This window comes from Ursus maritimus, unplaced genomic scaffold, assembly GCF_017311325.1.
Source record: "Ursus maritimus isolate PB19 unplaced genomic scaffold, ASM1731132v1 scaffold_1, whole genome shotgun sequence".
Taxonomy (NCBI): domain Eukaryota; kingdom Metazoa; phylum Chordata; class Mammalia; order Carnivora; family Ursidae; genus Ursus; species Ursus maritimus.
Window position 1 is genome coordinate 93,388,311 of NW_024423343.1, and position 22,651 is coordinate 93,410,961.

Below are 22,651 nucleotides of genomic sequence, written 5' to 3' on the forward strand. Positions count from 1 at the left end.
GATCTCAGAACCCTGAGATCATGACATAAGCCAAAATCAAGAGTCAGCCACTTAACTGAGCCATTAAGGCACCCCTCAGTTCTTGTTTGTTTTTAAAAGTATTTTTTTTCTTTGATTTTTAAAATAATTGAAAAGTTGCTTAATTGGAGTTAATTTTATAAGGTTAATAGGTTTTGGTTTTTATTTTCCACTCAGCACTTTAAAGATGTTTATCTACTCTCTTCTGGATTATGTAGTGCCTGACATGAAGTCTGATGTCAGTTTCGTCATTATTCTTCTGTAAAGTATCTTTATTCTCAGTTGCTTTTTTTTTTTTTAAGATTTTATTTTATTTATCTGATACAGAGAGAGAGTACAAGCAGGGGGAAGCTGCAGGCAGAGGGAGATGCATGCTCCCTGCTGAGCAAGGAGCCCAATGTGGGACTTGATCCCAGGACCCTGGGATCATGACCTGAGCTGAAGGCAGCCGCTTAACTGACTGAGCCACCCAGGCGTCCTATTGTCAGTTGCTTTTAAGATTTGTCTTTATCATTGATATTTAGCAACTTAATTATGATGTGCCTGAATGCGTTTTCTCCATGTTGGTTCTGGTTGGAATTCAATGAGTCTCTTAGATTTGGGGTTATAGTTTTTATCAAATATGGTACATTTTTGGTTATTCTGTCACATAATTTTTCTTCTCTTTTTTTTTTTTCTTCTGGAGCTCCAATTACACATATTTAAACTATTTCATATTGACTCGAAGGTCACTGATGCTCTGTTTATTCCTGTAAGTCTTTTTTCTCTATATACTTTATTTTGGATCAGTTATATCCTTATGTCTCCAAGTCCCTGGTTTTTCCTGCTATATCTGATATTTCTGCTGACCTATTATCTGATATCCCTGCCAATCCATTATTAATCCTATACAGTGTGGTTTTTTTCCATTTAAATAGGCTCTTTTCCTGTCTATGATATTCATTTGGGTATTTTTGTTATTCTAATATCTCGTAATTAAGTTCAAGTCTTACTTTCTATCTTTGTACATATTTATAATATCTACAATATTTTTTAAAAGATTTTATTTATTTATTTGAGAGAGAATGACCGAGAGAGATAGCACAAGCCGGGGATGAGACACAGAGGGAGAAGCAGACTCCCCGTTGAGCAGGGAGCCAGATGTGGGACTCGATCCCAGGACCCTGAGATCATGACCTGAGCCAAAAGCAGTCACTTAACCAACTGAGTCACCCAGATGCCCCAATATCTACTGTATTTTAAGGTTCTTTGTTATAATTTTATTATTTCTCGTTACTTCTGTTTCTCTTGACTGATTTTGCTCCTGAAGATGAATCATATTTTCCTGTTTTTTTGCATGCCTAGTGCTTTCTGACTGGATGTCAGAGATTATAAATTTCATGTTGTTGAGTGCTAGATTTCAGTGTTCCTATACAAAATTTTGGACTTTGTTCTAGGGTGCTTTTAAAGTATTTGCAGATTAGTTTTATTTTTTCGAGGCTTACTCTTAAGTTTTGTTCTGACAAGTTCAGGGAAGCCTTATTCTAGTTGTAATTTAGCCTCCTTACTAAGGTTTGACCCTTCTTAGAACTCTACCCTATAGTCCACATATTAGAAAGCCTAACCTCCCTGAATGGTGGGAAAAAACTACTTTCAGCCTATGTGAGCTCAAGAAATTATTTAATTTAGTGCTTCATAGTAATTGTTTCTCTGATATCATGAATTTTACCTCATGCAAGTTCAGATTAGTATGTAGCCAAAAACTATAGGCACACCTCTGCTATTATCTTTTCTTTCCAATATACAGCCCTGCCAATTCTAGCAACCTTGATACCCACCCCACCCTACCCCACGAACACACACATCTGTTTATCTCTTCAGTTCAACAGGATCCGCAGGCTCCGTGTTCCTTCTCGCTGTGTTTCAGTCTGGAAACTGTCATCAGAAGGTGGCTGGGGAGACTGTAGGGCTCACCTCATTTGTTTCCCATGACTCTGAGGTCAAGTTCTATGCTGCCTACTGTCCAATATCTGAAAACAGTGTTTAACAGAGTAGGTGTATTCCTGTTGCAGTTAATCCTTAATGGACAGAAGCAAAAATCTCTCTGTATTTTTACCTATAACCATATCCACTGGTCTGCTGGATTTCATTACTTCTTTATTATCTCCCTGTAGAGACAACCATGGAATATTGGTGAGTGGAGAGTAGCAGCTGAAATGGAAAGATAGGCTCACATCAACTTCAGCCTCCTCTTCACCCACATTTCAGCTGCAGTCACATAAAAGAAAAATATATGATCCTTAAATATTCACTTAAAATAGATTACCTTATAATAATTAAAATCCTGAACCAAGCAAGTAAGGCATGTTAGAGTGAATATTGGAAGAAAAAAAAAAAGAAGTTTAGGGGTATGAAGACTGGGGCTTTCTGATTTATTGCATGTAATTTAAAAAAATCATTGAGACTGATTAAATATAAAGACAAATGGAGAAGAACACCTATGAACTTTAAATTTTTATCTTTCTGGAGACTTTCATTAAATATATATAACTTCCGTAATACGAACAAACAAAAATAATTTGAAATTTTAGAGCATGTAAAAATTTAATATAAAAAAGTTAGGATAATAATACGTAGGATGTATTGTAAACATCCTAATAAATTTTTATCTGTTGCTAAGTGGATACATCTGAAGCTCCCCCTGCTTCTCTGTTTTTATACACTTCTTGCCAAATCAAGCTGTTTTGAATCTCTTCCTGCAGCACCTTACCCTCAATTTATTTTCTTTCCTCCCTCCCTCGGTTGCTTTATCAAAGCAGATGTTATCCAGGCAGGTGAAATGGAGAGAATATGCAGTAGTCCATACAATTCAGAAAACCTGATATAGAGTAAAAAAGATTTAGAGGGACAAAATTACTCGTAATAGCCATCTATGTCTATCAGATTCACTAGATAATTGTTTAACTTCCTTTTGGCAGGACAGATAGAGATGGAGTGGATGCATGAGAGAAGGTAGATCATTGAACAGATACACGGATAACCTTTTGGGACAGACATGTTGTACTTTCTCTAAGGGGAAATCATGACTTACTAATTTGGGAATGTAATCTCAGAATGCTGTAAGTCTGTGAACAGAGGAGAATCAGTAAACATCATTTGTTTGGATCTTTAACATGTCTTTCATAAGCACCAGCCCAAAGTATTTGGAAAGAAGATACAAACAAATAGCTAAATTATAATTCGATTGGGAGGAAAAAAGTTGAGGATAGAGTAATTTTGTCATGGATAGAAAATGAACAAGGATAACAGGAAACAAGACGGAGAGATAAGTTGACATTTCTTCACATAGAAAAATGGTGATCATAGATCAGGGCTGGAGCCATTGTGATTCTACATTTTTATGGGAGTCTAGCAAGTTTTGCTAATGAGAGTACAGTGTTGTGTTTTGTCTTGTTGTTTAAGTTAGAAAAATATCAAAGTAAAAAAGAAGACTTGACATATGGATAGGAAAGTAGTCAAAGGGTAGTCATTGCTTTGTGGGGGGTTGGGAGGGATCTGTGTGCGTGTTCATCATCAAGGACTCTTTGACCTAAAGCGACAGCTCCCAAAATAGGATGTTTGGGATCCAAGTCTGGGATCCAGGTCTGTTCCTAGGTCAGCTGACCAGTTTGAACGAGTGCTGGCTATTAAACTACACTAGTCACGTTAGACTACTCTTCTGTATCACAGTAAAGATTGCATGCAAGCCTGGGCATTGTCTCACATGACAAGCATAGTAGCAAAGCATGACACGAAGGAGTTATGTGAGGATCTCAAGATTTTTCAGTCTGGAGGGGTAAGAGAAGAGAGATAATTATTAACATTTGTAGAATCAAAAAGGGTTCAGAAACTTGCATAACGAATCCCAAAATTCTAGACCAAAAGCCACCCTCAAAACCTTAGAAGAGGTTGTTTCAGCATCATTGACAGGAAGAAACACATCGTACAGCAAACTTGAGGGCTTTTTACCCCCTCGGATTTTACCAGCTGGATGTGTAAATAAAAACAAGAAGTGTTTCTATGAATTCATGGTCTACATGGGCATTTGACACGCATTTCTCACCTTTTCCAGCTGATATCCTTAAATCACATCCCAGCACAATATTTTATGTGATGCTACTATCAGATGTGGAGTATTTGTTTATCAGATACCAACCCAGCCTAAGGTGGCATATTTTTTATATTGGTTTAAATAACCTGTCCTTCATCTTTACAAAGGCATTTCATGGTCTGGTTTTTCCCTTTAATTTTTTGTCATGTTAATTCCCTGTGATTTTCTCATATTCACTTTCTGTGTAGCAGTGTCCCAGACCCCCAATATCCAGGTCTTCCTTTCTATCAAAGGGAGCACAGGGGACCGGAAAACAAATTTACATTCTTCTATACACTTTTCAAGTCTCAGAAAGCTTAAATCCACTTGGAATTCAAAGGCTGAGTATCCTCATGCATTCCAAAGCCATCAAATTGAATTTACTCTTCCAGAAGGTCATCTTAATGCCACAGCCAAAGGTACCCAGTGGTTGTGAATAAATAGCCAATATAGTCGTTTTTTACTACTTTGAGAAAGCCACGGAGTAAACTTAGAATGTATAACCTACATGTAATTGATGTGGCTTTGGCAACAGGCTTATTTTTTTTAGCTTGTTTCAGCCGTACAGATGAAGAGAAGGATGTGCAAATAAAGAGATCTGTTCTCCCATCTGTGGTTTAAGTTTCTGGTGCCAATACCACACGTAGCTTAAAGATGTTTAGGAACCTGGAGAGAAGTCGTACAAAGACTTATTTACATGACCACTTGCATTAGAAGAAAGCATGCCAATTAGTAATATGGCATGGATCTTTAACACCCATACAAACACCCTTTCTGGCTGGTGCATCCTATTGGGTCCTCGTTGCATTTATTGGCTGAAACTTGTAGATGTGATGGAAATGACTGAAGTAAAAAAACATTTGGATTTTAAAATTTTCTCTTTTCCTAGGATTTATTAGTGTTGAAGAGGGAAAAAAAAATCCATGGTTACTGAGGTAGTTTGTTTGAACCTCTAAGACAGGGCAGATCATTGCACAGGAGCAAGTACAACTTTTTAGGGTAGATGAGCTGTACCTTTGCTAACTGAAAATGATGGCTTACTAATTTGCAAATGTCCCCTGAGAATGCAATAAGTCTGTGAGCGAAGGAACATCAGTAAACATCATTCATTTAGGCTTTTTAAAAAGCTTTTCAGGGTGCCAACTCCAAAATGGATTTCTTGAGAGAATGGACTCCATCTTTTCTCTGCATGAGGCAGCTTGCCACCAACTCCAAGTACTTTGCTCTGTATTCACAATTGCTTATTGATGATGACAATCAGCTAACCCCCCGAAGAAAGGGTTGCCAAAAGGTAATTGGTTAGGAAATAACCGCAAGGTAGTTGTTCAGTAAAATAGACCCAGGTGCTGCAGTAGAATACTAACCAGACGGACGTTTGGTTTACCTTGGGTTCCATGACAGTGTATGTTAGCAGCCCCCACTTTTCCCTAACAACCACGTGTGGAAACTTATTGAGCCCCTGCTTTGTCACGAGCACTGTGCCAGGCTTATTACAAATGAGCTGTCATTGTACATGCTTAGAATAGTTTTCAAACTCCGTTGTCACACAGCCAGCAGGTAACCACGCGAGTCTTCAAGCCTTGTCTTTCCAACTCTGACACCTGTTCTTTTTCCACTTCCTTCTGAGAACTCAAGTCAGGTTTTCTCAAGCCTCTCCTATCCAATAATCTCTTTGAACAAATACGTTAACACTACCAGGAGTTTGGGTTTACAGACTCAAGCGATCACGGATTTGTGTGGTAGGATCTGTGAGAAAAAGTTTGAGGCGTTTTAATCCATGGAAGAGAAGGCCTAGGGGAAAATTAGCAGCACTTTCCAAACACTCAAAAATCCTTGCTAATTCAGATTCCACCAACTTGGAAATTTATATTAACCGAAACAGCGCTGGAAATAAACTTTCCCCCCTGCAGCTATTTTTAAAGATAACAGTACTGTCTGAAGAAAGAGTATAAAACAAGTTTGGAACAATCCACTTGAGAGAACAAGTTGTTTTAAAAGAGAGAAACCTCACTATTTTGCGTAAATCCTTCTAAGATGTTACCGAATAATCTCATTTACTCACTACAAATGATCCCCAGGAACGGGACTCTGTACGAGCTTAGTTCTTCTACTACTATGGGCACTGATGTTCACTTGGGACACCAGCACTCAGCACGGCATCAAGAATCCCTGAGGATTGGGGCCAGGGTGATGGTGCCACTCTGGCTTCTAGACCTGAGACCTTCCGGTCTAGCGATGCTTTGCGGGAAGGGGATGGGCAGGGAGACTGAGAAAGGCAACAAAACACCATTCCAGGAGTTGTCCTTCGTCTTGGTCACAGACCCTTGCTCTAAGGACTTGGAAGTATTAAGAAATTGGTCTTTAAAATATTCAGTAATTCTGAATGATCTTATCCCTCTGGCTATCTGAATTAACGAAGTCTGAGCGTATGTGAAAAATAGCTCTACCCGAAGAAGGAAGTCAGCTATTTTCTTTTGTTGCCAGAGTCAGAACAAAAGACAGCAGATTGGGGTTTCAAAAGGAAAGCTTCATATTCACTTTAATTTCAAGAAGCATTTTCAAAAGACTAGAGCTGTTTTTTCTCCACCTGTTCTTTTCATTACACTCAGCAAGAACTATGTGTCAGGCACTGTGCAGAGCACTGGTGATGGAGAGTAAATCAGTTAGTCGATCAGCCTGGAGTTATTATCAGCTCTGTCGGCACCTAATCACCATGTTGTTGAAAAAAGGACAATGTAGAATCAGGAATGGACTTATATGGGAATGTTGAGGAGATAAATAAAATCCAGTCTGCCTCCAGGATGCCTACAGTCTAATAATATTTGTTTAGAGAAGTGTGCTATTTTCTGAATGATAGCTGTGTGCCTGTTCCAGGCATCATGCTTTGTTTACTAGGGGCTATGTGTCTAGTCCTCAAAGCACCCCCATGATGAAGGCTGTATGACCTAATTTTCAGAGGAGTAAACTTAAACCACCTGCCAAGACCCCTGGTACAGGGAGCATAAGTGCTAATGTTTGTTGGCGAACTGAGTGGGGATTTTTATACTGTGTACCCTAAGTTAAGAGTTGATAAATCCCCATTGGAAATGTTTCTCCAGAACTTCTTCTCTGCCACCATCCCATGCAGAACCTCACCCTTTTTGGCTACTCACCCACTCTGGGTGGTTCGTCTCCCTCTCAGGTACAGTAACTTCCCTCTGTACTGAAGCTTCGATGCCAGACAATATTCCTAATCCCAGCACTCTGAGATTTTTCTCAAAAAAGGGGGGCCTAAAAATTTCTGTATCAGGTGCTAAGAGACCATGAAGGTATCCATCTCCTTGCCTGCCTGAGATCTGCAAAGTGATGCACTTGAAGTGTGAGTTAAAAAGATCCTGAGTCTGTCTTGTAAGCAAGAAATTCCCTGCCATTCTGCTGAGGATGCCCAGAACGGATCCCGGGGGTGCTAAGAGGCGGAGCCCTCGGCTCTCAAGTAGCCGGTGTTTTCCTCAGTGAGCTACATCTTTGCTCTGTGTGCCATGACTTTAAAAGGGCTGGGAAGCACCACTGTGACTCATCCTATGAAACGTCTAGAGCTTGCTGATGCCAATAAGTGAGAGAACGTAACCTTGAGAGACTGAGAGAGAGCGAGAAGGCAAATGGGACAATGAGAAGGAGGTGGGAGGACTGACCAGGGTCAGAGATGCGAATGGTGACCTTGGAAGAATGAAATGCGCTGGTCCATCCAGAGACCCAACCCTTGAACTCATTAACAAGGCCCTGTTGGCAGCTGTTCACATGGCCACAAACGTGAACTTATACTTGTCGAGATCAAGACTGTCAACTCATTCGAGATGCAAGGTCAGCTTGCCACTTTGAACTTTGTTCCTATCACAGCCATTTAATTACTTTGGGAGTTCTTATAATTCTCTGAGGAAAGAAAAAACTGGCTTCAGAAGTACAATACTTAACATTTTTTCAGGTTACAGTATTTTTATGAACTGTGAGCAACTTACAGCACCTTAAAGAAACTACATAAAGAAGGTGTCAGCATTTTCAATATAAACTCCATTTCCAAAGGTTTATGCATTCTGGAGAAATTTGCTTGAGGGTGAAACTTGGCATATGGCACCTGAGTCCCTGACTGTCTACATCTCATTTCATAGGTACTTACAAATGAGTTCTTCAAATTCACTACATTTGGTACCTGTAATTTATAGAAATGAAAAATGGCTTTAATAGCAGGTGGTTTGTGAGTTTAGCGTCCGAGCACACGGTTCTCAGGGAATCTGAGAACTCAGGAATACCAAAAGTCCTGTGTTATAGATTCTGGTACAACGATATAAAAGGAAAAAGGGAGAAGGAAAATAATTTAAGGGGACAGAAACCAGTTGGTGTTTTCAGAAGCATAGACTGTACTTAGCCTGCCTTCATCATTTTTCCTACCCCAGACCTCTCCTCGCCCTATTTCCTGCCTTGTGTTTTAGACCAGGCGAGCACACACGGGCCTTGGTGGCTGGGGCTTTTCCCCAGAAAATCACTGAAAACACAGCCAAGGATCTCATTTTGCTTTTTGAGTCTTCATTTGAGGGGACTGGATTCAGTGCTCTCTGAGCCATCAAATACTTGGAGGAGAGAGGGTTCTTAGACAAAGCCAGAAAAACTGCCCTTGGAGGCAATGCCTATCGTCTAGTCCAGAGAGCTGTGATTAATGCCAGAAAAACCTTGGCATGGAAGTCTATGGATACAATTGAAGAAGGCAGAGGGAAGAGTTACTGAGCAATCAATGTCCTCAGAAACCATGCAGATCAGGGTGTGCAGGCGTCCCGCATGGGGGCAGCAACCATGTAAATACAGGGAACGTTAACAGTAGGCTCACACCTCAGGATGTAGGAGCCAGCTAGAATTCAGGTGCCTGCTCCAATTCCAGAGGAGAAGCTGAGTGCCTTGCCTAGGAGCGGGACAGGGGGGCCATTCTGTGAGATTTCTGCTCACAGCACTGCCTCAATGGCTGTTAACTGAGTGAACCCCACTTCTGGATTTATCTGTACTTTTGGGAAGGCTCAGGATAGCTTGATGGTTAAAAGCCCGGTCTTTGTTGTTTACACCTGACTGGATTCAAATCCAAGCTCTTTATCTGTAGTGCTTGGCCTTGGGCAAGTTACTTAACCCTTTCGAGCTCGGATTCCTCATTTGTAGATGGTGGGTGATAGTTCTTACCTGTTAAGTTTGCTAAGGTGAAGACGGGACGCCAAGAAAGGAGTGAAGTCCTAGTGGCTGCAATAAGCAGCCAAACTTGATGATTCGTATCCACAAAAGGAAAAGAGCTCCCCACGTCTCATCCTGCTGAGCACGCTTAGGTCAGGGCTACGCATTTCTGAAGGTGCTGGGAGTAAGTTGTCACGAGGCAGCCTGGGGCGTGTGGGGACTGACACATCTCAGCGGTTACAGCCTGGGAGTCCACTTCCCGCTGCCAAGCACTGGGACGTTCTGATGAAGACCCACTTGCTCCTGTGTGAGACCGAAGTGGTTCGGCCTCTTAGAATTGCTCCCAGTACAACACACGGACACGCTATCTCGGAGGGGTTTTGTATTTCTAGGCTAAAATGAAGAAAAGACCTTGAATTCTGAATAGCAGGGTCTTTCCTTGGAACTCTTCTAGCCACGCCTCCCCATGCAAACAGCTGCTCCTTTCTCAAAAAGGCCCTTCTGTAACAATCAGGTCCCCTTAACTGAAGAGGAAATGAAGGGAGAAGATAATGAACAGTCTTTGAAGCTGGTTGAGAGTAAAGCTGGCCAGGTGGAGGCCTTGAAATGAATGGGGCTAAGGCTTAGCCCTAGTGACCCTGAAAAAGAAAAGCCCCTCTCAGGCCATCACCATAGGAATCAGGGCCCTGGCAGTCCCTGACCAGTGTCTGAGATCCCGTGGTGTATGAAGCAACCAAATGAGAGAGAGGCTATCTGCATCTTCCCACTAAATAATCCCTTTGAAAACGGAAGCTTCTTCTTTGACAGGGACTTGGTCTCCCTAGTGCCTCCTAAACGAGCACCGAACCTACTAGAACCTGTAACAGCAAAGTCTGTCCGCAGCCCTACCCCCCCTTTTCTTTCCTTAGTGTTAGGAAGTCCCCAGAATCCTGCTACTCACTTGCCCCAAAGAGGTTTTGAGGAAGAGGGTAGGGAATGGACACGTTCAGGAATTCTGATACTCATGGCTCAGCATCAAATGAGATTGTGTAAGGAAGGCACTGATGGATAAACTATCCACCTACCAGGTACATGCTAATATCTGATAAATATGCTAAACATTCTGCATATGTCACTGTTCATTATTTAACTCTTTCAGCTATCTTTCACAGTATGCTCCGTAGCGTTCTAAATTCTAGAGATTGGATGGCGAACATATTTTTATCCTCGCAGCTGTCCCATAAGGAACCTGAGACCTCCAGAGGTTAAGAATCCTGTGTCGGGGTTCGTACAATAGTTATTGGCAGCTCCCACTTTCCAAGCCATTGTTCCATAAAGCACCACTAAAATGTTAGCTGTTGAGCCTCTCGATGCAAAGGTTATGCTGTATTCTGTTGTATTTGCCACCATGCCCAATAGGTACTAAGGCTTACTTAGTCTTAGAACTAACTTTACTAAGGATGTTTTATTTTAGGATTATCATGTAAACAGGAGACTTTGGGGGTGACAAGCAGATCTCGAAAGTTGTCTCATTGGCTTGGATAAACCATACCACCGTTTCAGAAATCAAATATGCAGTAATTTTTTGGAGATATAGTATTTTTGTCTGTACCTAAAACTTCTTAAAGATGAGACACAGCAGAATATGTTACACATGTGTGGTGAAATCAACTCAATTTGTTTTAGGGAATAATAGTTTTAGGGATCTCTGGGAGTGACAAGAAGTCCAACAGGTACTGATGGGTTGTGTCACTGCGTGAAGTGAGAGGGAAAGACAAGCAGTGACTCTGTAGTCTTCTCAATAAGTTGACTTCAAATGGCAGTTGGGTCAAATGAAGCCCACAGGATAAAGTGGTAGTGTCACGGGTAAGGTACCTTTTGGGGTGACCCTTACAGCGTGTGAATTACTTGCCCTCGCAGTTAAATTGAGAGGCCAGAGACTTAGTTAACTGTCAAGCGGATGATAATTCATGTAAGAGATGCATAATTACCTTTGTTAGGACATCACTTCAATGGGTTATGTGTGCTCATTACTCATCGTATTTCGGTTAATAAATTTCACCTAATTGGTTGAAGTCATATGATTCCCAATTGAAATAAAGGTGACCAAAAATAATTTCTGGTCTCTAATGACTGGTTTTTTTTCTGTGATAACTCTAGAGAGCCATCCAGGGTATAAGTACATGTGACTCTTAATGCCAGTAATGGCTGGCTGTCTTACCTCATATTATGTGAAGGGAACATTTCTATGTTCAACTAAATGTCTGTTTGATACCATTCACTGGAAATTTACTACCCCATTAATAGTCTTTCTTCCTTCTAGATCTCCCCCTTCCTCCAGATCAGATACAAATGCTCACGATCCTCTTATCCTTTTATGTGAGCCTTCTCTAATCCTCACTGTGTTATTTTGTCTAGAATCCAACTGCCTGATGAGGACACTGGACAGTGGGATTGGAACCTTTCCACTCCCAGACTCGGGAAATCGCTCCACAGGGCGGTACATATGCCACCCAGACTCCCCAGAAGACACGGAGCCCATCCTGTCTCTCCAGCCAGCACTTTGTGCAGCTTCGTCCATCAGAGCTCAGACCCTTGAACGAGAAGTGCCTTCCTCTGCGGACAGCCAAGCCTCTGCAGATAACGCCATTGTTCATTCCACATCCGACCCCATCATGACGGCCCGCGGGATGCGACCTCTTGAAAGCCGCCTCCCCAAACCAGCCTCCTCAGGTAAAATGCCTATGACCTTCCAAATTAGATTGTTTCCACACCAAAATAATGCATTTGCTGACCAAAAAAAAATGGAAAACAGGCAGCAGAAAAGATTTCCACCAAGAGGTCAGTCAGTGACCTCTGCCTGATGGGAATGTGGAGGAGTGAAAATCCCTGTATGTCCTCAAACAAAAAGTAAAAAGACACGTGTTAAACATCATCTGCTCTTAGTATTACGGTACGGGATATACACACACGGAAATAAGCGCATAAGCCCAGGTCTATGTATGGACATACAAACTGATGAAGAAAAAAAATAACGCACACACAACCTACACATAGGATTTTATCTTTTAAAACCTAACTCTGAATATAGACCAGTTTAGGCCTGAGACATATTGTTTGCCCCCTAACCAGAACTGTATGTTTTCTGACATAGTGCTGTCCTGCTCAAATATATTTATGTGTTGAACTATAAAAAACTTAGTTTGATATATCGGCGGTAGATGGTGCATTAAATGCAACAGAGTGGAATGAGCGTCCTCACTGAGACGCACCGCCCTTCGCCACAGTCAGTTGAAAACAAGCTTCTGTGATTAAAGACAGGACCAGGCTAAGGGCCAGAGTTTTTTCATTGTTCTCTCAAGATGAAAAATATTTATTGCAGGGCAGGATGACGCCAGATAATTTTTACTTGACCAGCTTATGCTGCATTTATGACATGCATAAGTATCTGAACTAGAACTCTAAAGACTCTCTTTTATGATTTGATGACGAGAAAGGAGCCACAAGTAGAAATTATACTGTCGGCTTTTGAGAAATTAGAAAAGAAGACTTTTAATTAAATATCTTCGAATAAATGTGATGAAGCTATTCCCACGGCTGAGTTCTTCCTACAACAATGCTAACTACCATGAATGTTTCATCACAAACTTCTGCTCATTCCAAGCCAAGGCTACATTTTAGAAGGCTGTAATGCATATTATTTTTTAAATAAATGCATTGTTAATTAATGACACAGCCTCCAGAGATTCAGGGGCGAAATCTTAGTTATAGATTATGTGCTCCATGCTTGAATAGTCACATGTGTGACCTCAATTCAGCGGCGGGCTGCCGAGTAGACTTCATGATTAAACACTGTCATTATAACAAATTGAATAGAAACCACAAGCCTTGAATTGCTTCATAAGAAGGGGATTGGAAGGAGATTGTTCTGATCTTGCTGCTAATATTCACCGTGCTGGTTTTTGGAGGTTTGTGTCTTAATTAAATTGTCATGAAGGGTTATTAAAAAAAAAAAAAAGGAATATATGGTAGAGAGTGAGATCAACAGAACAGAACCCCTGGGTATTTTTGTGTCCCCCACCCCGCAACTTCTTGTCTACCAAATGATGGCGTCGCTGTGGTCCAGAGGCAGGCCCGCCTTTCTAAGGCTGCTCTTTTCTCTGTGGCCATTGGCGACTCACTTGAAAAATCAGGGAATGAAGGACTGGCTGGAACAAAAAGGAAAGTGAGGTTATTCCCACTTCAAGGAGTCCCTTCCTGTTTCATGCGTGTATTTCAATTGGTTTTTCACTTATCCGCATAATCAAAAATAGAAGTAACTGTACAAGTCTCACAGTGCTGATGAAAATACAGTGACTTCGCTTCTGCTCACAAGCAAAATGCTATTGAGAGGCTCTCACAGCATGTCCTGTTGGTAGTCACTGAGGCTGGAGGAAAATAACAGCGATTCTCCTTTCTGGCATGAGGAAGGAATTCACTCTGCAGGTTAATCTACTATTAAGGGTGATGGGGGAACTTTCTTTAATCGTTCCCTGCTAATTACACCCTTACTGCTCAAAGTGTGATCCATAGGCTAGCATCATCAGGATCGCCCTGGAGCTTTTCGGAAATGCAGAATCTCAGACCGACACTCTAGACCTCCTGATTCAGACGCTGCAATTTAACAAAAGCTGAGCTGATGCGTCTGCACATAAAAGCTCACGAGTGCTGCCCTGCAAGATCTTTAAGAGCACAGTTGCCCAGGGCACATTCAGAGTGCACTGGAATGACCTTAATGGGAATTCTAGGAAAATAAGGGTTCCCTGCCCAAGTATGTTTGGGAAGGGCTTTTTTTTTTTTTTTTTAATTTTTCACTTTATTATCACAAGTTAAGCTCAAAAGAAACATGGGGGAAAGGTCTCTCCTTTTGAAATCAGGCAACCCAACACTCTCAGAATATACTTATTCTCTAAATAGGAATCCTCATAAAAGACCTGGAAAACACTTCTCTCTAGATTTATAGTATTGTCTTCAGAATAGGGCGTATTATTTAGGGCTTCCAATTCAAATCCTTTCTTTGGACATTCTGACAATTTTCAATAGTGCAATGAAGGCTCTGAGAAGTGCTCCCAAAAGGAAACCTGTTTATTATTTGATGGTTAACACTATTTGAGAGTAATCGATGTTTCCCAAAGGGTTTGCTCGCTGATCCCTTCCTAACATGAAAAGTCTGTCAACGTTTTGTGGGAAAGTTTGCCTTCAGCTCTCCAAGATGGACATCCTCGATAGATACACGTGACTATGCAGTGATGTTTACAGGGGACAGAATGTTGGGATACCCAGCTTTGATCGTATTGGGACCTTTTTTATTATTTCTGAATGCCTCCCTGCCTTCCCTCCCTAAGCTTGTAAAGAGTTGAAGGAAGCAGACTGTGATTTCCTCTACATTCTCTCGTTTAGGAAAAATCAATTCCCAAAAGCAGAATGAAGCAGAACCAAGGCCTCAGACCTGCTCGTCATTTGAATATCCTGAAAACACAATCTCAAGTGAGCAGCTTCCAGACTGGCGGGGTGAAGACCCCACAGCTGAGACCCAGGTAAGGGGGAGGCTGACAGGAGGCGGACACTCTCCACCTGTTGCTCCTGATGGTGAAAACTGACCTCCTTAAACACTTTGACGACAGATTCAATTTTTGAATCAAATTTGTCTTTGGCTCCGTGAATAAGAACTAAGGCCCAAGGCTCAGCTTTTTTCCTGCATTATGAAGGAACACCGTGGGTTGTTGGGAGGAATTAAAATGCTTCCACAGATCTGCCCCTAGATTCTTGAGGCCTGGCTGCTTTGCCCAGATTAGATGGTACAGAACGGGCACTCACTTTCCCAGGCCATCAGAGCATGATTGAGAGTGATTTAGTAATACTTGTTCATCATGTTATTCTTACTTTAACCTTTACCTCGTTCCTAGGAGACAGGTAAAGGAGGTATAACTGTACCCCAAAGTAGCCAGATGCCTTGCCAGTGTCCGTGAGACCTGCGTCTCTTCATCCTCTACCGTTTTTGCTATGAGATCTTCGTCCGCCTTGACATGGCACACATAGGCCTCCTTACGTGCGATTGGACCTAGGAAGTTGCTCAGGGCACAGGGACATTTCTGTCATTCCTCAGGGTTACTTGGTATTCCCTCCTATGCTTTCTCCTGTTTACCCCTTCCAGCGAGTTACCTGGGCCATATTCAGCCTGTCCACTATTTCTCAGCTGGTCCTGGGGCCGGCCCCCTTCAGGCTCTTTGTTGGCACCTGGCAGTGAGACGGGTGGGAAGGAGAGCGTATGGATCAGTTCCCAGAGCTTCCCTGCCCTTCCTTAACTCTTCTCACTCCTGCTGCCCTTGTCTCTTCCTGTCCTGGCATTAGGAGCCCCCATGGCTACGTCTTCTAGAGTTTCTACCAACTACGATGAGAAGATACCCAGATTAGCCCACATCTGGGGTCCCCCACAGCCAGCGAGACCGAACCTTCTTTCAGCCTTCAGCACCTCAGTATGGGGTCGTAGACAAGTAGGGAAAGAAATTCTCAGGGCCCACAGCCTCAACTTACAACAGAGAACACAGCTCTGGGGAGATGCTGGACCCTATTCAGGGTCCACACTCGGGAGTCGGGACTAGAACTCAGCCCGCTGAATTCCATGTCTGACCCTTGGAATGGCGGCTCTCTAAGGCACGAGCCTAAGAGGCAAAAGAGCGAACCAGTGTACTCCAGCATGCCTTAGACAGAAAAATGTTAAGACTCCTCCAGAACAGTGGTTCCCAAACGTGAGTGGCCATCGGAACCACCCGGAGGGCTACACATGCGTGCAGCCATGTCCGATTTGGTACTGATGAGTTGAGGTCCAAACATTTCTGACAAATTCCAGGTGATGCCGATGCTTCTGGGCCACAGAAAATACTTTGAGAAGCACTGTTCCAAGGACTCTGTGCTTGTTCTGGGAACTGGAGAGTTGAGAAAACCCTAAAGACACCCAGAGTCAGAGGGGAAATTGTTCAAAAACAACAGGTGGCAACAATGGCAAAGGGGTTGAGGCAAATCCAAGAAAGTAAAAGTAATAATAATAGTAACAACAATCCCAGTAACTGAATGCTGGCCCGGTGAGAGCTGTCCCGCTACATGTGATGGCAGGATAGTCCTCACCCAGCGTACGTGCCCAGCAGCACAGACACCTCTCCGGGGTTCTCTCCCTCATCATCCTGCCCCAGCTCTGCCCACTGGAAAGCTTGCTCTGATTTGAAAGAGTCACTGCTATGGCTTGGAACTTAGAAGCCTGCTTTGCTGACTGCAGGGGGCGAAAGTTGGAAGCAAGAGTTAGCCTACATTTCTAGCACCCCGCACAGTGCCTGGTTCCATTAGTGTTTGCTGAACAGAGGGTTGAAAAAATTCATCTCCTCCTACCGCAGAAAGTGTTACTGGGGCTGTACTAGAACTCCAGACGTGGCACCCCCCTACCGCCCCAGCCTGGAGACTCATCATCCTTCACGGACATCACCCTTGCTGGACTAGCAGGGTCCCTCTTACTGAATTCTGTACCCCCAGAGCCTCACACTCCTCCTAGCAGAGAATAGGCACTCCATAAACATTTGTTGAGTGGGGGAATGAATGAGTCAATGAATAAAGGAATGAGTAGCTGCTTGAACTTACAACTCCAGATGAGGGGGTTTACATCCTAAAATGTGTTTTTATAATTTCCAACTGAATGACACCCTCTCAAACAGAGTTTAGAGCCCCATCCCCTATACATCTATACCTGAACTGTCTAGGATGGGTGGGGAATACTAGCTTCTAAAGGGCAGCCTGCAAACCTAAAAGACATTCTTTTATAATTCTATACACAGAATTGCAATCCTTGATCTAGTATTCTGATTCTGTGCACAAAGGGGGAAACTGTTTATACAGCATCGACCAACTCAGCAATTCGTGACGGGGCCTTATCGCCACACCAGTGACGACTCGAGGTTTCAGGCTGTGTGTGCCTGTGAGCAAGAGGAGAGACTGAGTCCCTCAACCATGAACTTGCAGTCGATTCGAGGATTATATAGGGTTAGCAGTTGCGTACTTTCCTAAAGGCTCCTGTCCTTTCAAGGGATATAAGGAAATCATAAATTAGGCAAGCATTTATTCTTTTGTTCTCAAGGTTGATTTTTTCCATACCCTCTGATACTTGAAAGCCAATGATTAGATCAGTTAAACAAATAAGCCATTAGGCTTCGAACAGCAGCTCATAATAGGCACTTGAGAAAAATAAGACCCCATAAAGAAGTGTACAAAATGCAGAGCGGGTAGCTGTGAGGACTGTCCTGCGCCTGGGACAATGGCAGAGTGGTCAATGGCTTCATTATCGCAGCCCTGCTTCTGCAGCTCCGGTAATTGGTAGACTGTGCCAGCTCCGCGTGCGGCAGATAGGTAGACAGGAAGAGCAGAGCTGTTCTTGGGGGTGGGGCGGTGCAATGGGATTCTGCGCGCACAGTAAGAGCCCACGATGAACTGTGTCCCAGCCTCACAGGATGTTCTGCCCCATTTCGGCTTGCGTGAATAATCTTAACGGTCTCGTATTACTTATTTAGGACAAGGGACCCAGAATGTGTGCGTACTCTGCCAGTGGTGGCAGTGATAGTGACAGTGACCTGGACTATGGAAATAATGGTTTTGGAGCTGGAAGGGGCAAGGTAGTGAAAGCAATGAAGAGCGCCACCCAAGGTAACTTAACGGGAGCACCTGGACATCCAGGGCTCCTCTCTCTGCGGCAAGCTGCTGATTTTGCCTTTCCCTGTACTCTGCCTCCACCCCACCCCTGCCTTTACATCTTAGCCCCGCATCTCTCCTGAGATCTAATTTTCTGGTATGTACAGAAGATTGTCTATGCGCATCAATTTGTTTTCTGGTATAATCTTCATGACATTTCAGTGCAGTCTGTAAGGATTTTATTTCCAAATCTGGCATCTCCCAAAAAGTCTCCAATTGAGTTATCTCAGTAATGAAGGAATGACTAGAAAGATAACTTTGTTCTTAATTACATCCTCTGGTACGTTAAATCGTCCAGTGAGCCATGGATGGAGTCTTCCAGGCTTTTTGCAAATATCGTGCTGTGTAGCTCTGCACCTGTGAGCCATGCCGTTATGAACAGGTCTGCTTATGAAGTTCAGACTCGCTCACTGTATGTTCCTTTTGATTCAGAATTGGCAGTAGAAAAACCATCATCCCAAGGCATTTAAAAATGCGTGTATTCAGATGGCTTTCCCTTACAGCTACAGGAGGACAGATGAACCCCTGATACAAAACGGGATCTGGGGTCTACTTTCCTTCTAGTCTACTGGATTGTCAGAAATATTTCAGTGATGCAATGGAGAATCATTTTGTTCATACTAATTGACTTTGTTTCAAATACTAATTTAGCAATTATATGATGAAAACATGACTGTTTTTGAAAACAAGACTGATCTATTGCTTTAGGGAAAATGTAGCAACCATGCGTGTTTCCAGTTTTCCAAGAGTCTTGGCACAGGGACTTATGGGGGTAAGAATAGCCATTAGCCGGAGCCTCCACTTTGTTAATTGCTTCCTGCAAGTTATCAGAGAAGCAGGACTAAGGGTGAAATCATACAAAGGCTTACCAAGAAAAAAATGATAAATACCCCCAGGCATTGTAGTTCGATTGGTGTCCCCATTGGCTCTCTGTGGTTTGTCAGCACCCCTCTGGTTATGGCAAAGAAAGGGGGGGGGTCATTGTCACAGGACTGCCCAGTGAAGACACCAAGGGCCAGGCCAGTTGTTGGTCCAGTTCTTCCTTTGAACTTACTGTGGGTCCGCGGTGACTAATTTCACCTCGTTGACCTTCAGCTGCTTCATCCAAGAGCGATTTCCAGGGCTTCTTCCAGCTCTAAAACTCCATTTATTTATTGAACAAATATTTATGGCAAGCATCCTCTGGACCAGCTTTCCAGCAGTAAGTAACTGGACAGATGTCCCTGCTGGAGAGTAAACAACAGATATGATTAACTAGTAAATGTCTATCATTTGTTGAAAAGAGATGAGTGCTGTGAAAAAGACAAGGTGAAGCAGGGTAGGGGATGGGAGGGCAGGACTGCTGGTGGGGGGCGGGGTTAACATTTTAAAAAGCAGTCTAAACAAGTCTCACTGAGAAGGTGGTGTTTGAGATTGGCAGGAGGAGAGGGAGTGAACCAGGAAGGTATCTGGGGGGAGAGCATGCTCAGCAGAGGGAACAGAAGCCTGGAGGCAGGAGCAGCAGGAGGCCAGTGTGGTTGTGGCCAGAGCACTTTGGAAGGGGGAGGGCAGATGAGGTCAGACAAGCAAAAGGAGCCAGAGCTCATCAGGGCTCGCTCGCCATTCCAAGGACTTTGCTAGACATGCATGGGAGCCTTTGGATGACTTTGAGCAGAGAAGAGGCATAACCGAAGATGTTCCCAAAGGATCTCTCTGGCTACCATGTTTTGAAGACTGAAGGAGCCAGATCAGCTCAGAGGCTATTCGAGTCACCCAAGCAAGAGATGTTTAGTGGCTGGGGCAGGGTGGTCTCAGTGAAAGGAGGAGTGAGCAGCACTGGCCAGTACGAGAGCCACGAGCCACATGTGGCCCATAAACACTTGAAATGTGGCTAGTACAAGCAAGGAACAGAATTTTTACATTTAATTTTTGCTGTTTTCTTAAGATTCTCACTTGGTCCATTTCTTTTTTTCTCTATTTTATTATTTTTTTATCTTAGTTAAGTTCAACTTAAATATCGATAGCCACACATGCCATATACAACACGGAGTGAGAATGGTCTGATTCCAGATCTAATTAAAAAGACAACATGATTTACTGATAGATTAGAGGGTGGGGGCAAAGGAAATCGCCGAGTCTAGGGTGACACCAAGGTTCGGGTCCTGGAAGGGACAGCGTTCTGCTGACTGAAGTGGGGAAGGCTGGGGTCGGAGCTGGGGCGGCATCTCGGACATGCTCAGTGCGAGCCACCTGTGGAGCAGGTGGGGTGGTTAAGGAGGCCGTAGGTGGGAGTGTTGATAGAGAAATAACCCCATCCTCCAGAGTTTACAGGTCAGGGAGAAAAGAAAGAGCTGGCAAAGGAGACTCAGCAGGAGCCAGCAGGAAGGGAGGAGGAGAGCGGGGGGAGCGTGGTGTCTTAGGGGCTAGATGAAGAAGGATGTTGGGAGCGAAGGGGGAATTCCATGATTCCATATGTGGCTTGTTACTAAAAAGAGGGATACAATCTTCGTATTCCGTGGTCCGGTCTCTGGGGTGGAGAGAAGGAAGTGGGAAAGGGGAGGAGGGATGGTCCAAAGGCAATTTGAAAACATCTTGAAAAAGGAAACAACCCAAACTGTGTCAATGAACAAGGGCTGGAATGTGAAAGAACTTACTTTAGGGTTCACATTTTAACATTGCTCTGTTTAAATGAGTCGTGCAAAACAATCAGGAATAAACATTAGGGCATGGCCGGGGAACCTGGTGAACAGTGAACTTGTTCCTTTAACTTTTCTTTTTGCTCTTTTTGCAAATGGCAGTGAGTCTTAGCCCAAGATGTTTTCTCAATATACTCACTTTGTTCATGCTGTTCCCTCGAACCAGAGCAAATCCCTGTTTGAGAGGAGGGCCTCCTTCCATTCTGTTGCCCCAGCCTCTGGGCGAATGGTGCTTCTTTGGATAAGAAGCCGAGGGCTAGGTAGACTAACTCTGGAAGCAGCACCGCCAGCAAGAAGGTGCTTTTCCTCCAGCCAGGCACCTGCCCTCTGCTTTTAATAGTGAACTTTTTGCCAGAGCTCTGTCATCCGCACACCCTGACCGAGCCGGCAGCAGCTCAGCCCTGGCTGATGACAGCCCTGCCAGGAAGAAAGAACGTGTGCAGACAGCCGGCATGGCTGTGGGCGCCTGCTGGCTTCCAACAAACCCTAGGAAGGGGCAGGTAGGGTGGACACAGCAGCATGAACTTTGTAAATGCTGGCAAAATGGATCTGAAAAGAAATAGAAGTGATTCAGAGAAAAACACTACAAGGAGTACGTGTCCTGGGTGTGTGGTTGAGATGTCCTTCCCTGCCCGGGGAAGTCACCATTTTGCCTGGCTTTCATCACATGCACCTGTGAAAGTGATTCCCCCTCCCCCCGCAACCCAGTAACACGATTTTGTAATAGAGGTCCCCACCCTGCAGAATGGAGTTGCTGGTGGATCTGGAAACCTTACTGGATGTTCTCCAAGGTAGCTGTCCTTTCTCAAACACGCCCTCTCTCCCTGGCTCCTTGAAATTTCCCGCAGGTAGAGAAGGGCAGTTGATGGTGGCAATCTGTCCCTCCATGGCTTATAGGAAATGCACGGTTAGGGACCTCTGCCTGTCACCCCATGCTGTCCCCGCCACCCCCTTCCCCAGGCCACTGCTCAGTCATTAGCCACAGCATGCCCGGGGAGGGGAGGGGGTGGCTTTCCTTTCAAACAGAGTGTCCTGTGACCCCACATTCCCTGGTTTCTTCTGCCCACTTGCTCCTTTGAATCACACTGAATGTAGCCAACGAAACCTACTTTCCAAAACCCTGCCTACGGGCTCATAAAGCACTAAAGTAAAAACATGTCTTTTCTTTCAAGGTTAGTTTCTTTAGCTTAACTTTGAAATATGTTTGAAAAGTCTACGTTGTTAGCACCAAGTGGCAGGAGCAGGATTTAGGAGCTGGGTAGGTGGCCCAGCGGGTGAGGTTTCAAACAAAAGTAATTTTGTGGCTTTGTTTCCACAGAGCTGCCCACTCTGATTTGCCAAGCTGGGCATAACAAACATTCCCGCCTCTCTCCTACAGGCAGGGCCTTGGAGAAGGCATGAGCAAGGGACAGAGGTGGAAGGGGAAGGGGAGAGGCAGCAAGCCATTGGCAGAATGTTGGATGAGTCAAGACCCAGGGAGTTGAATAGTGGAGCTCCAATCTCTGGATGAAGGGAGGCCAGGGGAGTTTCACCCCTGGCTGAACATGCTGCACCTGACCGGTAAAAAGCCAAATAACACTCCTTAGCCAATGCTTGTCTCCCAAGCTTCTGACTCATCTTCCAGGCTACCCACCACTATCACCAACCCCACCAGGTACCTCAAAGGCAAAAGTCCAAACAGACTCCTCTCTCTTTCTCTCTAGAAGTCTCTACCTCCCAGGTTCTCTGTCTCAACTGGCAGTCTCTCCATTCTTTGAGGAATATAGTCTGTGAAGCTAGTTTGCCTTAACTCTTTCTTCTCTCACCTTCCACATTCTGGCAGTCCTGAGCTCCTGCTGGCTTCCCTCCCGTGTACTTCTTGAACATTCCCTCTTTCTAGCCCCTCCACCAGTGGTCCAGCACTGCCTTCATGGGT

At 43.8% G+C, this 22,651-nt stretch overlaps 1 protein-coding gene across 1 annotated transcript in view; it reads left to right on the forward strand.

Moving 5' to 3' along the window:
• Window positions 1-18,144, forward strand: part of NCKAP5 (NCK associated protein 5) — a 759,472-nt gene extending 741,328 nt beyond the window's left edge. The window contains exons 15-17 of the mRNA XM_040636836.1: window positions 11,711-12,025; window positions 14,732-14,868; window positions 17,884-18,144. Of these exons, the coding sequence (XP_040492770.1) occupies window positions 11,711-12,025; window positions 14,732-14,868; window positions 17,884-18,144 (713 nt within the window). The remainder of the gene's footprint in view (window positions 1-11,710; window positions 12,026-14,731; window positions 14,869-17,883) is intronic.
• Window positions 18,145-22,651: the final 4,507 nt, after the last annotated feature.